Source organism: Phyllostomus discolor, chromosome 5 (assembly GCF_004126475.2).
Source record: "Phyllostomus discolor isolate MPI-MPIP mPhyDis1 chromosome 5, mPhyDis1.pri.v3, whole genome shotgun sequence".
NCBI classification, from domain to species: domain Eukaryota; kingdom Metazoa; phylum Chordata; class Mammalia; order Chiroptera; family Phyllostomidae; genus Phyllostomus; species Phyllostomus discolor.
Window position 1 is genome coordinate 124,458,316 of NC_040907.2, and position 21,308 is coordinate 124,479,623.

General features: G+C 39.5%; 1 protein-coding gene across 4 annotated transcripts in view; it reads left to right on the forward strand.

Moving 5' to 3' along the window:
- Nucleotides 1–21,308, forward strand: part of MICU1 (mitochondrial calcium uptake 1) — a 235,893-nt gene that overhangs the window by 178,974 nt on the left and 35,611 nt on the right. For all 4 annotated transcript variants that reach the window (XM_028512754.2, XM_028512756.2, XM_028512757.2 and 1 more), the window contains one exon: nucleotides 6,339–6,476. In XM_028512754.2, the coding sequence (XP_028368555.1) occupies nucleotides 6,339–6,476 (138 nt within the window). The remainder of the gene's footprint in view (nucleotides 1–6,338; nucleotides 6,477–21,308) is intronic.

The window sequence follows — 21,308 nt, forward strand, 5'->3', positions numbered from 1 at the left end:
CATCAATTGGTTGCCTCTTGCACACACCCTGACTGAGGACCAAACTGGAAACCCAGGCACATGCCCCGACCAGAAATCCAACCCCTGGACCCTTCAGTTTGTGGGTTGACGCCCAACCAACTGAGCCACACTGGTCAGGGCAAAAGTAAATTAAAGCTTACTGAGAAAAGAAAGTTAAAAGAAGGAAAAAGGTAAAAGAAAGCCAGGAGAAGGTTATCATGAAAAATTAAATCATAAAGTCTCCTGTTCTTATTACAAGTAGTCTATACTTGGCTCTAAGCTTCCAGTAACCCGGATAGAAAGGGGAACATGACTCATGGAGCCTTCAAGATAAGAACAATCAACTGTTATGACTTGGATGAGAGAGAAATGTCTCCCCAGATTAACTGTGTGGGCAAATTATTTAATTTCTCTCAGCCTGTTTCCTTGCCTGTAAAATAAAATAATAATAGTACCTTTTATAGAGCATTATGAGGATTACATAAAGTAAGTTCCTAGGATAGCAAACAGCAAGTAGTAAGCACTCAAATAGTTACTGATTAGCTGTAATAAATGACATTCTTAAGAGTATCCTTACAGAAATCAGTATTATGGAAATAGATATCATTAAGAAGGAAGTGGAAAGGTACCATATTTTTTGGACCATAAGACATACCTAAGTTTTAGAGGAGGAAAATAGGGAAAAATTTTTGAAGCAAAAAATGTGGTAAAATATTTAGTAAAATAAATAACATAATATTTCACCAATGTAAATATAAACAGAATTCAACAACAGCATTAGCAACCATTATTCCTCCCAAAGTGGGGGGGGGGGGGGTTGAGTCTTATAGTCTGAAAAATACAGTGATTCTTGCCTCAGGTAGGAAACCCTCTCAACAATAGGGCAGAGTGTTGTGAATTAATTTCCTGGTGTTTTTTCTGCCTTCACTCAATCCACATTAATTAAGCACCTCCTTTATGTACGTTTCCTGTCTGATAATAGATGGCCAGATACAGGCCTTACTAAGTTGGTATTCTGATTCAGCCAACTCTAAGTAATTTAATCTTGAAATTATACTCTGTTGAATAATAAATAAAATTAGTTGCATTTACTTTTTTCAGCTCTTCAAATGTGAAATTAGTGTTCTGTAAGCAAACATTTGGCAAAAGCAATGATGAAAAGAATGAGAAATAGTAATTGAACTTAATTAAGACCCACTAAGAATAATCAATTGAGGCTTTTAGCTTCCTAGGAAGTAATAGCATGGTGATAAAAATATTAATTGCTACATTTATTGACTGCTAACTAGGCACCAAATTGTCTCAGTTTCTTTACATATATTATCTCATTTAATCCTTACAACACTCAACACTTTGAGATTGTGAATATTATCTTCTTTTTTTTTTTTTTTTTTTGGTGGAAAGATTTTGAAGCCTTATAGTGAGTGAGCCACTTGCCTAAAATCACAGCTACAGGTATTGGTTTAAGCCAGAATTCAGACCCAGGCCTTGCTGATGCTAAGGCCGATATGCTTAGTCACTTCAATGTATTATTTTCTGTGTAATAGAACCAAAACTTATCAAACCTTGAGACCCTCTGTCCCAGTTCTGAAATGTTTTTCCCTGACACCCTTAGGCAAATACACCCTGATTTGTACTATCATGTAATAAGTCCATGCATCAGCCTTACCCTCCTGGCTTTGATGATCAGACTGAAAAGTTAACCATTTCCTCGTCTAACTAACTATGTGATTGGCAGTCATGTCACTTAGTAGCTTGATATGATCATCAGCCTGAACTCTCTTAAAAACAATTTTTAAATGGAAAATATCCCTGGATCTGAAGTAGAGAAGTCTAGCCGCTTAGCTTGATCACCTGTAACCTTATGGTCCTGGTCTATAATAGATCATTTTGGCCCTGAGAGCACTGAACCATGTTGTCTCAATCCCAAATTATGAACCCTTTTGCCTAGCTCACCAGTTAACCAAAAGACAACCTTATTAGTGTTGACAGTGAAGATACATCTGATATTTAAAAATCAAGAAAATTCAGGCTCCAGGCGAGTTGACCTAGGGCTCTCCAATTTCCCCTGACAATTGAAGACACAGATTCATATTCCAGCTATCGTGTGTATGTCATGCTCGCAGGATGGGTTTGCAGCAAAGAACTTTTCCTGTACCCGTTTTTCCTTTTGATGGACATAACAGACAGTTGTTCTGAGACTTCTGGAAATAGCAGCAGTGGCATAGTTAAGATCTCAAAAGCCAAGTACTGTCAGATTGAAAAATAAAGCTGTGTTCAGTGTCAGTAATCTCAGGTTTGAAATTGCTATGCGTTACTTGAATTGCACAGTTCAGAAACTAGAAAAAGCCTGTCTAGAAAATTACGATTCTGAAATACTTGTATAAGGGCAGGATTTACCCTGAGGGATAGACAAAGTCTCCTGAAAGAAAATCATATGAAAGAGTTTATATTTGTTGGAATATGTTAACCTCAAAAGTCTGTAATAAATCAAGACCCATTTGTAGATACTGATTTCTTTTTCCTTTTACAATTTTTCTAATCTTATTTTGAGCTCATTCATAATTCATGTTTTCTTCCATTCCTGGCTTCCCATCTTCCTGAAGTCATTTCATCTAGATCAGTGATTTTCAACCTTTTTCACTTCATGGCACACATAAACTAATTACTAAAATTCTATGACACACCCAAAAATACATATTTGCCAATCTGACCAAAAAAAAAATAGGTATGATTTTTGAAAAATAGGTATGATTTTGATTCATTTACACCAGATGGCTGCTGTTGTCATTTTTTTTTAAAGATTTTATTTATTTATTTTTAGAGAGAGAAGGGAAGGAGATAGAGAGAAAGAGAGAGAAACATCAATGTGCAGTTGCTGGGGGTCATGGCCTGCAGCCCAGGCATGTACCCTGACTGGGAATTGAACCTGCAACACTTTGGTTCGCAGCCACGCTCAATCCACTGAGCTATGCCAGCCAGGGCTCTGTTGTCATTTTTTTATCTGACAGTCTAAGGGGAAAGAGGTCAGTGCCCCTGACTAAATAGTCAGGTACTGCACATTTTAAAAATTCTTGTAGCACACTGGTAGAAAACCACTGATCTAGATATATGTTGACCATCTGTCCTTCCAAAAGGCTATTTCTTTTCTCAACAAGGGGCAGAGGTGGAAACAAAAGGCACAATATGGACAGAAAGACAGGGAAAATCTTGTGGACAATTTTTTGGCTCCTCTCCTCCGGCCCTCTTTGCCTGCCCTGCAGCCCCCTAGGGAACAACAGAGAGACAACAGCTTGTATACATTTGAGAAAGTGGCAGGGCTACGGAAGAGAAAATACTAGGCTGTTTAGCTCCCTCCTAGACACAGAAGAGCAAATCAAATGGTTAGTGGTGTACCAGAATGGAGAGTTTCTGTACCGTAGTATCAAGTAGAATGGAATCTCTTTAATTGTCACTGAAGTGGAATATAAAGAGGCTTCATCAATGTTTGGGAAGGTAAAATAAAAGCCAGTCATTTGAATTGCTTCCAAATATAGAATTAGAAGCTATCTACATTGTGATAATTCTGTAATAACCTATGTCTTTCCCCCAAAGACCCTCTCATGACCTTGGGGATTACCTGCATACGGTGCTCCAAGAATGCACCCACAGGATTGTGTAGGCTTTAGAAGCATGCTTCCCCTCTAGAGCCACATAATGTCTAGCTATTGTCCTTGAAAACTGAGCCCTAATGAAGGTCCTTGAGAAACTACCCTTGAAGTTCCCTAGCCATAGCGTAGTAGGTCTTCAGTTAATAAGTGTTCAATGAATAGCACATTAGTTTGAGTCATTTCTCAATAGCAGCTTTGTAGGTAAAAAGAAAGAATGCTACCCGTCTCTAGCCATGCTTAAGACCTCAGAAATAAGGCAGTCTTGCCTCAAAAGAACCTAAAAACCTGAAAGAAGAGGTGCTGCCCAAAATCAAGTTACAGAGGAGGTAGTGAACTTTGAAGTCAGCCATTGTACATGGAGATGAATTTAGTAGTCTGTAAGCCTTTTCAGGTTTCAATCACATCAAAATAATAATAATAATAATAATAACAGGAAAAGTCTGAGTTTTCAAAGAACATTAGTAAAAAATTCTAACTTGAGTATGGTATAGTTACATGGGGATCTCCTTTACAAATTATCTTTTCTGTCTTTGAGACAAAACAGATGAGATTTTATGCCCCTGTGGAGAACAGGAGAATACGGTCCTTTCATAAACCTTGAGCAAGCTTATTCAGCTGCTGCTGCCAACGATATAAACAAGAAACATTTCAACCTTGAATCTATCTTGTGGGATAGAGCTTAAAACACATCTAATTCAAATATATGGGATTTCTCCTCAACTGTGACATCTCCCAGATAAAGGCGAAATGAGTGTCCTAAACTGTTAACACCTAGCCGAGTGCCACAGCCTTGTCACACTTGCCTTGAAGAAGCCCAGAGAAGAACTGCGCATCTCCAACTTTTGCCTGGGTATCACATTTTACTAAAATCTGATTTAAACATTAAAGACAGTATACCTATTAGTGAAATTTGTATCAGTCTTCTGTTTTGTTTCAAGATGGTAAATTGAATCATAAATCAGACAAATTGAATCCTGAAAACTTTTGGTGCTGTCAAAAATTAATCAGCTCTTTAGAAGTGATGGTATGACAAATTTGTAATATTGAGTGACTGAGTTAAAAATGAGGTTTTCACTAAATGCTGATGTTGTTTTCTTTGAAAATTGTTTTGCTCCTCACTTTAAATATGGCTAAGCCCCGTGACTATGTACGTTTTTCCAAAACAACATAGTGCTATTCTGTAGGTTGAATATGTACTACTGCTTAGAAGGACAAAACAGCATGATATTGAGATGTAGGCCTTGGTTCTAGTCAGAGCCGAGTTTGAATCCCAGCTCTGCCACATGTAACTTCATGTTGTCTCAGTTTTCTCATCTGAAAACTGGAGCTGATACTATCCACTCCATAGGGTTGTTTTAGTGATTAAGTGAAAGAATGCATGGGTGAAGAGCCTGGCCCACAGTACGTGTTCAGTGAATGGTTGCTGTTGTTAAAATGCAGTTCTTGTGTGTTGCTCACTGACTGTCTCACCAGTGAAGAGACAAATGCAGGTGTCTGTCAACTTACCGAGCTAACTGAGGAAATGAGAATTGAAAGAGAATTTTACTCTTGACTACATATTTCCTTACTTGGTGTTTCATATATGTCTTATCTCCCTACTAGATAGTGAGGTCCCTAAGAGCAGAAACTGAATCATCTTTCCTGTACCCCACAAGACTAACACCCACTAGTGCTAGACAACTAGTAGACACTCAGGAAATGTTTGTGGATATGACCTTACTTAGCAATGCCTTATGTATATGTATACATAGCCCTCTTATGAGAATAGGATTATGTCCCACCACATAGGAATCTGAACGTTTCCCGGTAACTGTTATTTTCCAATAAAACCATGGGGAAATTTTACCATTTTCAAATCATTTTGCTTTCTAACTTGTTTCTGGGCCCATCTTTAGCCATTTTATTCTATGCATTTATAAGTATCATTAACACTGCAGCTGGCACTGAGATAACATTCTGGTCTCCATTTTTTAATTAAAATCTTAGTTTTCTGATATTACTTAGATTAATAGAAGTCCTTTATACTTACCCTTTCCATCTGCATATTTAAATATATTTAATGATTTTTCAGTAGCTTAATGGTAAGCATGCCTAATCAAAATATCCTATACTGTATACATTTTTTTCAAGTTCTATTGATGTCTGCATTTGCTTACCATCTTGGGGAAAACTTGAAATCCTTAAAAATCTGAGTGTGTAACAATGTTAAGTACAGATTGAAGAACTGATGTGAATTTATATATTCATAATTAATCAAATATATGATAATTAACTTTTACATCTTCTCTGAGTAGCAGGGATATGGATGGTCCAAAGGTTACTTATTACTAATAATATTATTCATGAATTAGAATGGAAATTTAAGATTGTTTTGATCCCATAAATATGCTTCTGATCTGTAAGGTATATGAGATGTTATAGCAGCTATGTTTATTGGTGAGGAAATTGAGGCCCAGAGTGGTTGGGTTACTTTCCTGATTACATGCATATCCTGTGGCAGAGCTGGAGAAGAACCCAGATCTTCTCTTTCTGATTAATTCTTTTCAAATCTCGGTGAGAATTGTAGTTCAAAAATACAATCCTGGCCACCAACTATTTTCTGCCATCCAGCACAGTTGATCATTCCACACTCCATGTCAAAATACTTTCCATTTTACTCCAAGAACACTCTTTCTGTTTCCCTCTCAGTTTGAACGCCACGACCCTGTGGATGGGAGAATTACTGAGAGGCAATTTGGTGGCATGCTGCTGGCCTACAGTGGTGTGCAATCCAAGAAGCTGACTGCCATACAGAAGCAGCTCAAGAAGCACTTCAAAGAGGGAAAGGTAGGTATCTTTGCCTAGAGGAAGAAGAAGAACCAAACCATGAAAACGTATTGCATCATGAACCAAAGATTGTGACTAATTCATCTCTGGTACCTGAAAAAAATGAGTGGTGGATGAGAGGGCGGGGAGAGACCAGAATGACCCTAGCTTTCTTACTTGGACAAAAGGTAGCACCATGAACTGAGAATGAGAATTTAAAAAGAGAGGCTGGTTTATAGGGGAAGATAAAGAGTTCATTTGTAGACATCCTGAGTTTGAAATGCCTATGGACAGCCAAGAAATTGATTAGCAAGCAGTTGGATATTTAAATCTACTTTAGCGGATGAGGTAGATTTGGGAATCATCACCACTGTAAGAGTTAAAACAAGGAGAATGGATGAGATTACCCGAGGAGAGAAATATAAAAAAGAACTGTGGGCAAGGACAAAATCCAAAGGAACACTAACATTTAAGCACCTCAGGAAGGAAATCTTGAGGAAGTGTTTAGAGAAATGCCTAGAGAAAGTAGTGAAATCAGAGCCAAGGAAGTAGAAGACTCAGGAACGGAGGAGCCTGCAGTGTCGCATTTGACAGAGATGACCCAGTAGAGTAAGGTGATAAACATCCCTGGTTTGGGTTAAATGCTATAATTCCTGGCCTTTGGGAGAGCTTTTTTATTAGAGTGGTCAATTGGAGTGTCTGAATGAGGAGTGAGAGGAAGAGAAAGAGAAGAAGAAAAGGAAGAAGAGGGGAGTGAAGGCTCCAGACAGGAAATAGCATATGTTATAAACTCTTAAGCAGTGTGCAAGTTTGCTGGGGCTGCTGTAACAAAACACCACAGACTAGGTGGCTTAAATAACAGAAATTTATTTTTCTCAGAGTTCTGGAGTCTAGAGGTCCATGAGCAAGATGCTGGCAAAGTAACTTTCTAATGAGGGCTCTTTCCTGGCCTGTAGACACCGTCTTCCTGCTGTGTCCTCACCTGGCCTTTCCTTGGTGTTTGTATAGAGAGACGAGGAGGAGGGGGGAGCACCTACACTGGCTCTCTTTCTTTTTTTCCAAATCCCCACCCAAAGGTATATTTACTGGTTTTAGAGAGAGGGGAAGGGAGAAAGGGAGAGAGACTTCAATGTGAGAAACATTGATCTATTGCCTCCTACATGTGACCTGACTGGGCATCAAAACCTAGGTGTGTGCCCTGACCTGGGATCGAACTTGCAACCTTTTGGTGTGTGGGACGATGCTCCAACCAACTGAGCCACCCTGCCAGGGCTGATGTGTCTTCTTATAAGAACACTAATCATACTAGACCAGGGCTCTACCCTGGAACCTTATTTAACCTTAACTATTTACTTAGAGTCCTGCCTCCTAATAAAACCACACTGGGGGATAAGGCTTCAATGTATAACTTTTAGGGGGATACAAACATTCATTCTGTAACAGGAAGAAAAGACAGATGTGGCATCTGTCAGGAACTGAGGAAGACTGTTGTGACTAGAGCATACTGGAGAGGAGAGCAGACTGAGGTGAGGTCAGAGAGGGAGATGAGGGCCAGAACATGCAGGACCTTGTAGCATGGAATGCGTTTGGATTTTATGCATAATGCAATGAGAAGCTATTAAAAAGGTGTGAGCAGTGAAATGGTGTGGTTGTATGTATATTTAAAGAGATGATTCTGGCTACTTATGAAAAACATTTTGAAAGGGAGCAAGCATAGAAGCAAAAAGAATTATACTAAGATTATTAGAGAATTTGGGAAGAGGTGGTTGAGCACTTTTAAGCAGCATTGAGATTGGAGATCATAGGTTTCTAGTGGCACTAATCAGTCCTACCCTCACACCTTTCAGCATTGGCTGCACCTGGTGCAAGAAGGGGCAGATGGTAGAACTGAGTCAGCATCTGGGGTTTCACCAGAGAGTGGGAAGGACAAACTGAAACAAAAATTAGTTAAGAAGCCAGACCTCTTAAAGATCTCACATACACACACACACACAGAGAACAGAGCTAACAAACCCCTGTCTTCTCATTCGCAACTCAGTCCCTTTCCACTGGACAATTTGGCCATGACCAGGAAACTGCCCTGGCATTAAAAATGTCCCATGAGAGATTGCCAATGTAGTGTGGGATGGGAGACATGGAGCTGGAAGACTTGGATTCAGGTCCTGCCTCGGAGGTTTCCATGGACTTTAGACAAATTGTTTAACCTTATGGGCCCCGTGAATTGAGAGAGTTGTCCTAGGTATGCACTATAAAGGCACTGTAGCTTTAAAGATTCAATAACTGACATTAAGAAATAGGATTGTGCCCTGGCTGGCGTAGCTCAGTGGATTGAGCGTGGGCTGCAAACCAAAGCATCGCAGGTTCGATTCCCAGTCAGGCCACATGCCTGGGTTGCAGGCCCCAGCCCCCAGCAACCACACATTGATGTTTCTCTCTCTCTCTCTTTCTCCCTCCCTTCCCTCTCTAAAAATAAATAAGTAAAATCTTTAAAAAATAATGTGAATTTTTAAAAAATTATAAAAAAAAGAAATAGGATTGCTAGTACTTGTTTGTTTTTTTACTTATTAGTCTTTGCGCAGGAAATCTTGCGTAAATAGCATTATCCCAAGTTGGAAGAAAGCAATTCTTATCACCCAGACTTTTTCTTCCTTGCTTTGGATATCAGAAAGTTGAAAGGGCCTCTGAACGAGGCTGCAGACGACAACTGAGGACAGGTGGAGCTCTGAGACAAAGTGCCAGCTTCTCTGAATTCAGTCCAGCCTGTCCCTACAGCAGGTGTTCCCTTGACTGGGAGGGAAAGACTCGTCATTAATTGAAAGTGACAGAGGACAGAACTTCTACGCTATCCTATACCAGCTCTGATCTGTTGGAGATTATAATTTTAGAAAATTGATTGCCTATGCTTGGCTGGATTTTTTAGTGCTGATGCTGGAAACATAGTGTTTGCATTAGGAAACATTCCTTTCTTTTGACCAGACTTATTTTTAAAGTTTGGTACAGACACTGACTTGACCTTAAAGTAATTCTCTGTCATCTTAGACTAATTCATGTTTTATTATGAATTTATATTTTAAGAGCAATAAATTGGGTGTTGGAGACATCTGCCTTGAAAGAATGGAGTATTTTAGCTTTAGCAGGAGCTCATTTAGGACCTGAAGACCTTTCAAAAAAGCTCTGAAGTGAAAGGACAAAGTTTGTCAGATGATGGAAATCTGTGTGTTAAATTACTTCTGGCCCAGAATCTCTAGCTGCTTCAGTAAGGAGATTGAGATTGATTGTCCCCTCACGCTGGCTAAATAGTGTGTGAACATAGTAATTAAGTAGAATGAGAGCTAATGAAGGACCTTTGCTCCTCCAGTTACCTCTCCATCTCTCTAAGATCTTTTCCCAGTAGAGGGGAATCACCATCTTTTCTAATTGCCTCTTTATTTCACTTTGGATTGTTAACATGAAAATGTAAGTTTTCACTTGGCTCATGTTAACATTTTTTGTGGGGGGGTGTGTTGTACAAAATATCAAAGCAGACCTAAAACATTGAAGGCCCTAGTGGTGTATTAAATAAATATCTGTGTAATACTTAACAACCCTGCAGTGCTTCACAGCCATTTTTCTTTTTCTGTGTTTCTAACAGCCTTGTTAGATCTCGTTTTGCCTTTGAAAATATAGAGGCATAGAGAAAGAGAAATTAATGAACCACCTAGAGTCTGGACTAAAAGCCAACACTTTCTGTTCCAGATCTTGTCCCTCCCACGGCAAAGTTCTATTTCTCCTAGTCATACTTTTCCTCTAAAGCAATGCTTCTCAACCCTGGTTGCCCAGTGGGCTCACTTGGGAAATTTTTAAGAACAGTGGTTGTTGGGGCTCTCTTCAGACTCATTAAATCAGAGCTCAGTGGGTGGATCCAGGCATCAGTGTTTCTTAAAAGGCTTCCCATGTGATTCTGATGTGAAATTGGGCTTAGGAGCCACTGCTCTGGAGGGGCCATGTTTCATCGGTGGCTCTAGCTGTTCTGTCCCTGAGTAATAGATTGAACAGTTGGGGAACCTGCCGTTCTTGGAAAATTTACTGTGTTCATACCCTCAGTAACCACCATGTCTCTTATTTAACAGAGTTTTCTTTTTAAATAGGAGAACATTTTGTTTGTTTGTTTGTTTGTTTGTTTGTTTGTTGGGGGCCGGGCTTTGTTTTAAAGATTAGTCCCTGTCCTCTACCAGGTTTTCCCTATTCCCCTCAATATTCTTTTTCCTGTGAATTCTTCTAGGTCAGATCTGACTCAGCTCTAAAATGTCCCTACTTTTCATCCTCTGAATTGTCTTCTCCTCATTAAAAGAAAGGCAGTCTTCTGAGACTTCATAAATTTAATTCACAGTGGTTGTTTTCTATGCTCAAGTGCAGAAGCTGCAAACTTTAATAGTTTAGTAGATCCACTTAAGGATGAATTGAAAATTTACAGTTCAATTCAATGGCAGATATTGCTATGTGCAAGACTCTAAGCCAGGTGCTGTGAGAAAGGTCAGAGATGAGCAAAAACTATCACCTATCCTCAAGAAATATATAGTCTGTAATACTCTAGTAGGAAAAATATATGTATACAAAAAGCTACATAATTTCTTATTCAGTATTTATTGAGCACCACTATATGCCAAACGTTCTTCTAAATTCTGGGAATACAATAATGAGAAAACTGAAGTCTCTGCTGTCATAGAACTTAACATTCCTAGAGAAGGGAGACAGATAATAAATAATTATAATATAAGGCAACTCACTCAAATTTGAGTCTCTTGAGAACAAAGTATTAACTCTGTTGTCCTCAATCTAGTGAGTATCTCATAGGCAAATGTTTGTCAAATGCATTGATCACTGTGTTAATTATCTAAATAATGATTTGAGTTCTTTTGGAGGCACCAGTCAGAAAGACTAGAACCAACTGAAGAGACTGAGTCAGAATTCTTGGAAGAGATACTGTTTGACCTTGGCCTTAAAGGCAGGGTAGGATTTTGACAAGCAGAGGATACTTTTAAACAGTTATAATAAAACTATTAAATTATTACTTTCATGCTGTCTGTGGATGATCTTTATGTGGGCTCTCCACTTATTCTTGCAGATATTTGAGAGTTGAACCACAATATGATCATCATGCACACCAGATTCTAGAAACGTTGCTAGCATAACCCTGGAAAAACTCGAGTGATAGATCAATTCCTGGCAGATGGGTTGCTATAAGACAAGGCAGGAGAATCCATCCCTTACAGCGTGTCTGTACTTAACCATGCCCTGTCAGCACCAAACTTCGGGCTTGCCAGCTGACTTACCCATCTTCTTATCTATTACAACTGCTTTTTATTTCTTTAAAGCTTTATTGAGGTACAATTTTTATACCATAAAATTCACCCATTTTAAATGTATGGTTCAGTGATTTTTAGTAAATTTACAGATCTATGCAGTTGGCACTGCAACCCAGTTTTAGAATATTCCCATCACCCCAAAAAGATTCCTCATGCCAGTTTGCAGTCAATCCCTGTTGTCACCCTAGCCACCAACAACCATAAACCTTTGTTTCTATCTCTGTAGATTTGCCTTTTCTGAATATTTCATATAAATGTATCCATATAATGTAGTCTATAGTCTTTTGTGTCTGACTATTTTTACTTACATTTTTGAGGCTTACCCATATTGTTACTTATATTAATAGTTTGTTACTTCTTATTGCTGAATAGTAAGCAGTATTCCAATGTATAAATATACTGCATTTTGTTTATCCATTCACCAGTTTATAAACATTTGAATTGTTTCTACTTTGGGGTTATTATAAATAATACCTCTTTGAATATTTGCATACAAGTCTTAATCTGGACTTTACATTTTCATTTCTCTTAAGGAGATCCCTAGGAGTGGAATGGCTGTGTTGTATGGTAAAATTATGTTTAACCTTTTTTTTAAGAAATTTTCAAACTGTCATTCAAAGTAGCTGTACTGTGTTACATTTCCACAGCAGTGGATGAGAGTTCCAGTTTCTCCACATCCTCACAAAAAGTCGTTATTGTCTTTTTTATTACAGTCATCCGATTAGGTATAGGGTGGTGTCTCATTGTGTTCTTTTTTAATTAAATTTACTGGTGTGACATTGCTTAATAGGATTATATAGGTTTCTTATTTTGTTTTAATTTGCATTTCCCTAATGACTGATGATTCTGAGAATCATTTCATGTACTCATTAGACATTCATATATCTTTTTTGGTAAGATGCCTATCCAAGTCTTTTTTTTAGAGAGCTTTTATTTTTTTTATTGTTGTTCCCCATTTCCCCCCCTCACCCTCTCCCAAGCCACCCACCCCCACCTCCCAAACTCAGTCCTACCCCCCTGTTGGCTTTGTCCATGGGTCCTTTATACATGCCCCTTGATGACCCTTCCCCTTCTTTCCATTGTCCCTCTCCCCACTTCCCTCTGGTTACTGTCAGTTTGTTCTTTATTTCAAGATCTGGTTATATTTTGCTTGCTTGTTTGTTTTGTTGATTAGGTTCCACTTGTAGGTAAGATCATATGGTATTTTTCTTTCACCACCTGGCTTATTTCACTTAGCTCTCATTATTGCTCTCCAGTTCCACCCATGCTGTCATGAAAGGTAGAAGCTCCTTCTTTCTTTCTGCTTCATAGTATTCCATTGTGTAAATAGTTTTTGATCTTCTCATTTACTGATGGGCACTTAGGCTGCTTCCAGCACTTAGCTATTGTAAATTGTGCTGCTATGAACATTGGGGTGCATAGGTTCTTTTGGATTGGTGTTACAGGGTCCTTAGGGGATAATCCCAGCAGTGAAATCACTGAATCAAAAGGCAGTTCCATTTTTAGTTTTCTGAGGAAATTCCATCCTGTTTTCCACAGTGGCTGCACCAGTCTGCATTCCCACCAACAGTGCACTAGGATTCCCTTTTCTCCACAACCTCTCCAACACTTGTTTGTTGCTTTGTTTATGATGGCCATTCTGACTGGTGTGAAGTGGTATCTCATTGTGGTTTTAATTTGCATCTCTCTGATGGCTAGTGATGCTGAGCATCCTTTCATATGTCTCTGGGCCCTCCGTATGTCCCCCTTGGAGAAGTGTCGGTTCAGGTCCTATGCCTGTTTTTTAATTGGATTGTTGTCTTCCTGGAGTAGAGTCGTGTGAGTTCTTTATATATTTTGGAGATCAAACTCTTGTCTGAGATATCATTCACAAATATATTGACTATATCCGTTCAAGTCATCTGCCAGTAGAGTGTGTATAAGCTATAGCCTTCTAATCTGAACAACTTAATTTGCAAAAAGCATATCCTTTCACTTTGCATCCACAAACTTCATGTTATAGTCTTATTCTAATAACCCTCTGGATTTTTTACAGGGTAGTTACCAAGAAATAAGAATTTTGTGACTGGAATGATCTTTTCTTTATGGAGACCTATCTAAATTTTACCTTTATAAAATAAAGGCCAATGCAGTGTTATTTTCTTCACTATTCCTGGCATAGTCCTCAATGGTTAGGAGCTGCTCAATGAATATTATTTTTTATTATATCTATGTAATAAAAGGCAAAATGTGCCCTGGCTGGTGTAGCTCAGCGGATGGAGCACGGGCTGGGAACCAAAGTGTCCCAGGTTCGATTCCCAGTCAGGGTACATTCCTGGGTTGCAGGCCATAACCCCCAGCAACTGCACATTGATGTTTCTCTCTCTCTCTCTCTCTCTCCCTCCCTCCCTTCCTCCCTCTCCCTCTCTCCCTGCCTTCCCTCCCTAAAAATAAATAAATAAAAAAATCCTAAAAAAAGGCAAAATGTACATATTTCCATTATAATTTATATACCACTATTTTTCTACATTATCACATTGAATACTCACTCAATTCAGATCATTCTTGCTGTCTGCTCACAAATAATTCTCAGCATAAACACTCTGGCCTTGAGTTATATTTTTTGATATTTCATGATAAGTTAATTAACAAACATTAGAGTTTGTTTGTCAGAATGGGAACATTTTCACTACCATGCCTGTTCTGTTTTTGGAATTTTATGTTAACCTTTTAACCTTAAAAAAAAAAGCCTTTTCAATAACTCAGACCCTTATCTTCCCCCTGCAGTAGAAATCCATACCTTAATAAGAAAAGTAAAAAAGCTTTAGCAAGCCTTTTTTTAAATTGTAGTAAAAAAAAAAACACATAACAAGATTTACCATATTTTTTTCTTTTTAAGTATGTTTATTGAGTTTTTTAATTGATAATGCTATTACAGTTGTCCCATTTTCCCCTCTTCATTTCCCTCTCTGCACACCCTCTCCCACCCACATTTCCCCCCTTTAGTTCATGTCCATGGGTCATAAGTTCTTTAGCTTCTACATTTCCCATACTATTCTTGCCCTCCCCCTGTCTATTTTCTACCTACCATTTATGCTACTTATTCTCTGTACCTTTTCCCCCTCTCTTCTCCTCCCACTCCCCTGTTGCTAACCCTCCATGTGATATCCATTTCTGTGGTTCTGTTCCTGTTCTAGTTGTTTGCTTAGTTTGTTTCTGGTTTTGTTTTAGGGGTGGTTGTTAATAATTGTGAGTTTGCTGTCCTTTTACTATACATGTTTTTTATCTTCTTTTTCTTAGATAAGTCACTTTAACATTTCATAAAATAAGGGCTTGGTGATGATGAACTCCTTTAACTTGACCTTATCTGAGTAGCACTTGATCTGCCCTTCCATACTAAATGAAAGCTTTGTTGGATAGAGCAATCTTGGATGTAGATCCTTGTCTTTTATGACTTGGAATACTCCTTTCCAGACCCTTCTTGCCTATAAGGTCTCTTGAGAAATCAGCTGACAGTCTGATGGGAACTCCTTTGTAGGTTACTGTCCCCTTATCTCTTGCTGCTTCTAGGATTCTCTCCTTCATTTTTACCTTGGCTAATGTAATTATGATGTGCCTTGGTGTGTTCCTCCTCGGGTCCCACTTCTTTGGGACTCTCTGAGTTTCCTGGACTTCCTGGAAGTCTATTTCCTTTGCCAGCTTGGGGAAGTTCTCCTTTATTATTTGTTCAAATAACTTTTCCACTTGTTGCTCTTCCTCTTCCCCTTCTGATGCCCCTATAATTCAGATGTTGGAACATTTAAAGATGTCCTGGAGGTCCCTATGCCTCTCCTCATTTTTTTTTGAATTCTTGTTTCTTCATTCTTTCCTGTTTGGTTGTTTTTTTCTTCCTTCTGGTCCACTGCATTGATTTGAGTCCCAGTTTCCTTCCCATCACTATTGGTTTCCTGTGGGTATTTCTTCATTTCACTTATTGTAGCCTTCACTTTTTCATCTAATTTGTGACCAAATTCAACCAGTTCTATGAGCATCCTGATCACCAGTGCTTTGAATTGTGCATCTGATAGGTTGGCTGTCTCTTGGTCACTTAAAAGTATTTGTTCTGAGGCTTTGATCTGTTCTTCTGTTTGGGCCATTTTTTTCTGTCTTGACGCACCTGTTTCATAGTGAGGGGTGGAGCTTTAGGTGTTCACCAGGGCAGGTCAACCCACATCGCTGGGTTGTGATGCTGTCCATGGGGGCAGGGTCTGAGAGGGAACAGTGGCGCTTGCTCTGCTCTCTGTCAGATTTCAGTACCTTCCGCTGCTTCCTTCAAGCAAACTGGGCCCTTCTGGTGCTGATTCCCAGGTGGGTGGGTTTGTGTACATTCTAGGACCCTGTGGGTCTCTCCAGCAAACTCTCCTGTGAGGCTGGGAGTCTCTCCCGGCACCTCAACTCCCACAGGTGTTTTCAGTCAGTGTTTGAGACTTCATTTCCCCATGATGGGGCCCTGGGCTGCATGGTCTGTCTTGCTCCCCAGTTTCACCTGGTTTTTCTGCGCACGAATGTGGGACTGCACAGTCAGTCAGTTGCCCTGTGCACCTCACTGAGTCTGCCCACTGCCACCCCATGCCCAGGGTCCATCAGCCGTTGCCTTGTGCACCGGGGTCCACAAGGCTTTGCTGGGACCCCTCTCTGCCCAGCTGCCCAACCCCGCCCCTCCTACCGGACCATATGAATGTGTCTAACTCCTTGGTTGTCAGACTTCCGTACAGTTCAATTTTCTGTCAGTTCTGGTTGGTTTTTTGTTTCTAAATTTTTGTTGTCCTTAATTTGGTTGTGTGAAGAGGCACAGTGTGTCTACCTACACTTCCATCTTGGCCACAAGTCTCAAGATTTACCATTTTTAAGTGTACAGTTCAATGGTATTTACACTGTTGTGCAACCATTCCCTCGATCTATCTCCCCCCAGGCCCCTGGCAACAACTCTTCTACTTTCTGCCTCTGTAAACTTAACTACTCACATATATGGGACCATATAATATTTGCTCTTTTGTAATTGGCTTATTTCACTTGGCATAATTTCTTCACGGTTCATCCATGTTATATAGCATGTGTCCACATTTCTTTCCTTTTAAAGAGTGAATAATTAATTATATCACATTTCATTTATCCTTTCATCCATTGATGGACACTTGGGTTGTTTTTACCTCTGCATATCTGTGTGTGTATGTATCTTTTGATGGAGAGGAAGAAAAGATGGTATTAGTGTACTCATCCATAAGCATGTGATACTGTCGAACCTGTAATTCTCTATAAGGTTGGTTCTAGCCTAGTGCTTAGCTTAGATAGCATACTATGGCCTTTATAAAAGAATGAGGCCTCCATCTGGATGCAGTAAGTCAAGGCCAAGAGAATGACCTCAAGTTAGGGAAAAATTACTTAATATTAGCCTTCCATTTTACTGCCAAATATTATGGAGGTTGGTATGTAGTATGTAGTCTATAAATGTTGGAATAAATGCTTAAATACAAATGTACAACTATTCACAGTTGCCAAAAACTAGAAATGGCCTAAATAAAATGGAAAAATTGTAGTATATTTACACAATGAAATACTTATAGCAATAAAAATGAATGAACTACAGGTATACAAAAACTATGGACAAATCTTGAGAGAAGCCATATATACTACAGTGATGTGCCTCTTAACAATACGAATACATTCTGAGAAATGATTGGTTAGGAGATTCATCATTATGCAAACAATATAGAGTGTACTTCACAAACTTAAAGCCTGCTACACAGCTAGATTATATGGTACATAGTCTATTGCTTCTAACCTACCTGTATGGCATGTTATGTACTGAATACTGTAGACAGTTGTAGCACAATGGTAAGTAGTTATGTATCAAAACATATATAAACAGAGACTTCTGGTCAAGATGGAAGCGTAGGCAAACATGGCTTCCACTTCACACAACCACATCAAAATTACAGTGAAAATAGAACAACCATTACTCAGAACCATCAGAAATCAGGTTGAATGGAAGTCTGACAACTATGGAATGAAAGAAACCACATCCATCTAGACTGGTAGGAAGGCCACAAATGCGGAATGGGCTGGTCCCTCCCCAAGTGTGGGAAATAAAAATTCTGAAGGGATGTGTCAGGAGCAAGGAGTCCCAGTCCCACACCAGGCCCCCTAGCCCAGGGTTCTAGTGGCAGGAAGATGAGTCCCCACAACTTCTGACTACAAAAACCAGCAGAGTTTGAGTTGGTGGAAGAAATTTCTGGAGCCCCAAGCAGTTCCTCTTAAAGAACCCACACATGGATTCACCTACCCAGACTCACTCCCTCTGAGCTCCAGCACCAATGTAGTAGTTTGAAAGGCACTAGTTAATACAGGCAGAAACTGAAAGCTGGCATCAAATCAAGCAGAGGCCATTGTCCCTTTTCTAAACCCTCCCTTCACAGATCCAGCAAGCTGGCTAACACTATTTGACTGCCTTGGAGATCCCCAGCAGCTCCACCACACCCAACTTACGTTCACTTAAGTTGCTTCTCTATATGAATGGCTGGTCTTGTCTCCTGTTTCACAACTTCCTAAATCCTAGCAAACAAGCAACAGCTGGCCTCAGTGAGCCCCAGACCTGACTATAGCAGCAGCCAGCCTAGATTCACAGCTTGGCTTCACCTGGGACTCTCCAAGCCCACAACAAGTAGCAGCCATCTCAGATTGTTTTCTAGTTCAGGCACAGTGGCCCTGGGAAAAAACACAGGTAGGGGCTGACCTTGGCCTATACCACCCAGGAAACCCCAGGACCTGTACACCTAGTGGACAGCTACAGAACACACTGGAGCACTACCACCCTGCCCCTGCACAGCTGATCTTCCATGAAGGGTAGAGGTTGGTGCTAAGTGGTCACAGCCAATCCTTACAGCTGACTGGCCTGGATAAATCCCTCCCATTGATCCGCCAATAGTAACCAAGACTCAACTACAAGAGGAAGGTGTACTTAGCCCACACAAAGGGCATACTCAAGTACCCAGGTTGGGTGGATAGGGATGGCCGTGCCACTGGACTGTATAGGACACTTACTATATTAGGCCACGCTACCAAGAGACAGTCAAAGCAGCTCTACCTGATACATAGAAACGAACACAAGGAGGCAAAAAAACATGACCCAAATGAAAGAACAGATGAAAACTCCAGAAAAAGAACTAAACAAAATGGAGATCAGCAATCTATCAGATGCAGAATCAGAAACACTGGTTATGAGGATGTTTGAGGAACTTAGTGAGGACCTCAACAGCATAAAAAGATAGAGTCAAAAACAAAGGATACATTAATTGAAATAAAGAAGAATTTACAGGGAAACAACAGTAGAGTTGATGAAACTGAGAATCAGATCTATGATTTTGAACATAAGGAAGCAAAAAACAACCAATCAGAACAAAAGAAGAAAAAAAATGAGGATAGAATAAGCAGCCCATGGGACAACTTCAAGTGTTCCAACATTTGCATCATAGGGTGCCAGAAAGAAAAGAGAAAAAGCAAGAAATTACAAATCTATTTGAAAAACTAATGAAAGAAAACTTCCCTAATTTGGTGAAGGAAGTAGACATGCAAGTCTAGGAAACACAGAGTCCCAAACCAGATGGATTGGGACATGTCATAATTAAAGTGCCAATGGTTAACGTTAAAGAGAAAACCTTAAAAGCAGCAAGAGAAAAGCAGTTAGTTGCCTACAGGGAAATTTCCATAAGACTGTCAGCTGATTTCTCAAAAGAAACTTTTCTTTAGGTAAGAGAGATTAGCAAGAGATATTCAAAGCCATGAAAAGCAAGTACCTACAGCCAAGATTGCTCTACCAAGCAAAGCTATCATTTGGAATCAAAGGGCAGATAAAGAGCTTCCCAGACAAGAAAAAAAACTAAAGGAATGCATTATCACCAAACTATTACTATATGAAATGTTAAGAGGACTTATTTAAGAAAAAGAAGAAGATCAAAACTATGAACATAAAATGGCAAAAATACATATCTGTCCACAATTGAATCTTAAAAAAACAAACTAAGCAAACAAGAAGAACAGAGACAGAATCATGGATATTCAGAATGTTTTGATGTTTGCCAGATGGGAGTGGGTTGTAGGGGAATGGGTGAAGACGTAAGGGGATTAAAAAGTACAAATAGGTTGTTACAGAATAGCCATAGGGGTGTAAAGTACAATATAGGAAATGAAGAAGCCGAAAAACTTGTATACATGACCCATGGACATGAACAATGGTGTGGAGATGGCCTGAGGGAGTGCGGGCTGGCTGCTGTACAGCAGGGGACAAAGGGGGAAAAATCAGGACAACTGTAATAGTATAATCAATAAAATATAATTTAAAAAACATATAAACATAGAAATATATAGTGTATGTGTTATGCTTTCATACATCTGACCATTGGCAGCACAGTAGGTTTGTTTATACCAGCATCACCACAAACATGTGAGTAATGCATAGAACTATGATGTTACCACTGCTACCACGTCACGAGGGGATAGGAATTTTTCAGCTCCTTGGTAATCCTATGGGAACACTGTCACATAGGCAGTCTTCACTGGCTGAAACATCATTATGTGGTGTGTGACTATAGAATGCACATTTCATGATTCATTTATAAAGTTCAAAAACAGACATAATTATACTTGTTACTATTTAACAATGTGTAAATAGATAATAGCGCTATTTTTTTTAAAGGCAAGAAACTTATCCCTTAAAAATCAGAATAGTGAGCCCTATTTTGGCTGAGTGGCTCAGTTAGTTGGAGTAGCATCCCATACACCAAGCGGTTGCAGGTTCAATCCCCAGTCAGGGCACATATGGGAGGAAACTAACTGATGTTTCTCTCTCACATCATTGTTTTTCTCTCTCTCCCTTCCCTCTCTCTGAAATCAATAAATATGAGGTCTGTCCAGAAGGTATCCAGCCATGTAATATGAAAAATAGAGACATTTATTAAAACAGGTACAAGAAATATTGTACATAGACGATGACACCTCAATCCCCTTCAAAGTAAGCACTTGGGACCTCACATAGTTCTCCCAATCCCCATCAGCTGCCCCATCATATTTTCCTGGATCTCATCAAGGGTCTGAAATCTCTTTCCTTTCAAAGGTGATTTTAGTTTGGGGAAAAGCCAGAAGTTGCAGGACACCAAATCTGGGCTGAAGGGGGGCTGAGTCACCTCGGTGATTTGATGTTTCACAAAAAAAACTCTGCATGAGAAGTGATGCATAAGCAGGTGTGTTGTCATGATGAAGCTGCCAATCACCAATTGCCCATAGCTACAGCCTTCTGAATCATCCTAATAGTTTCCACAGAGAAATGTTCAAACCTAATGCATCATTGCTTTACTACTTCAGTCATTTTGAATGTGACAGCCACACAGTATACATGCTCACTCAACAGCATCTACCATCCCCACTGACTAGTACAGTGAAGTCATCATTGTTCACACATATGTGCATTCCATTCCAGTCCACTGTCCTTGACTGC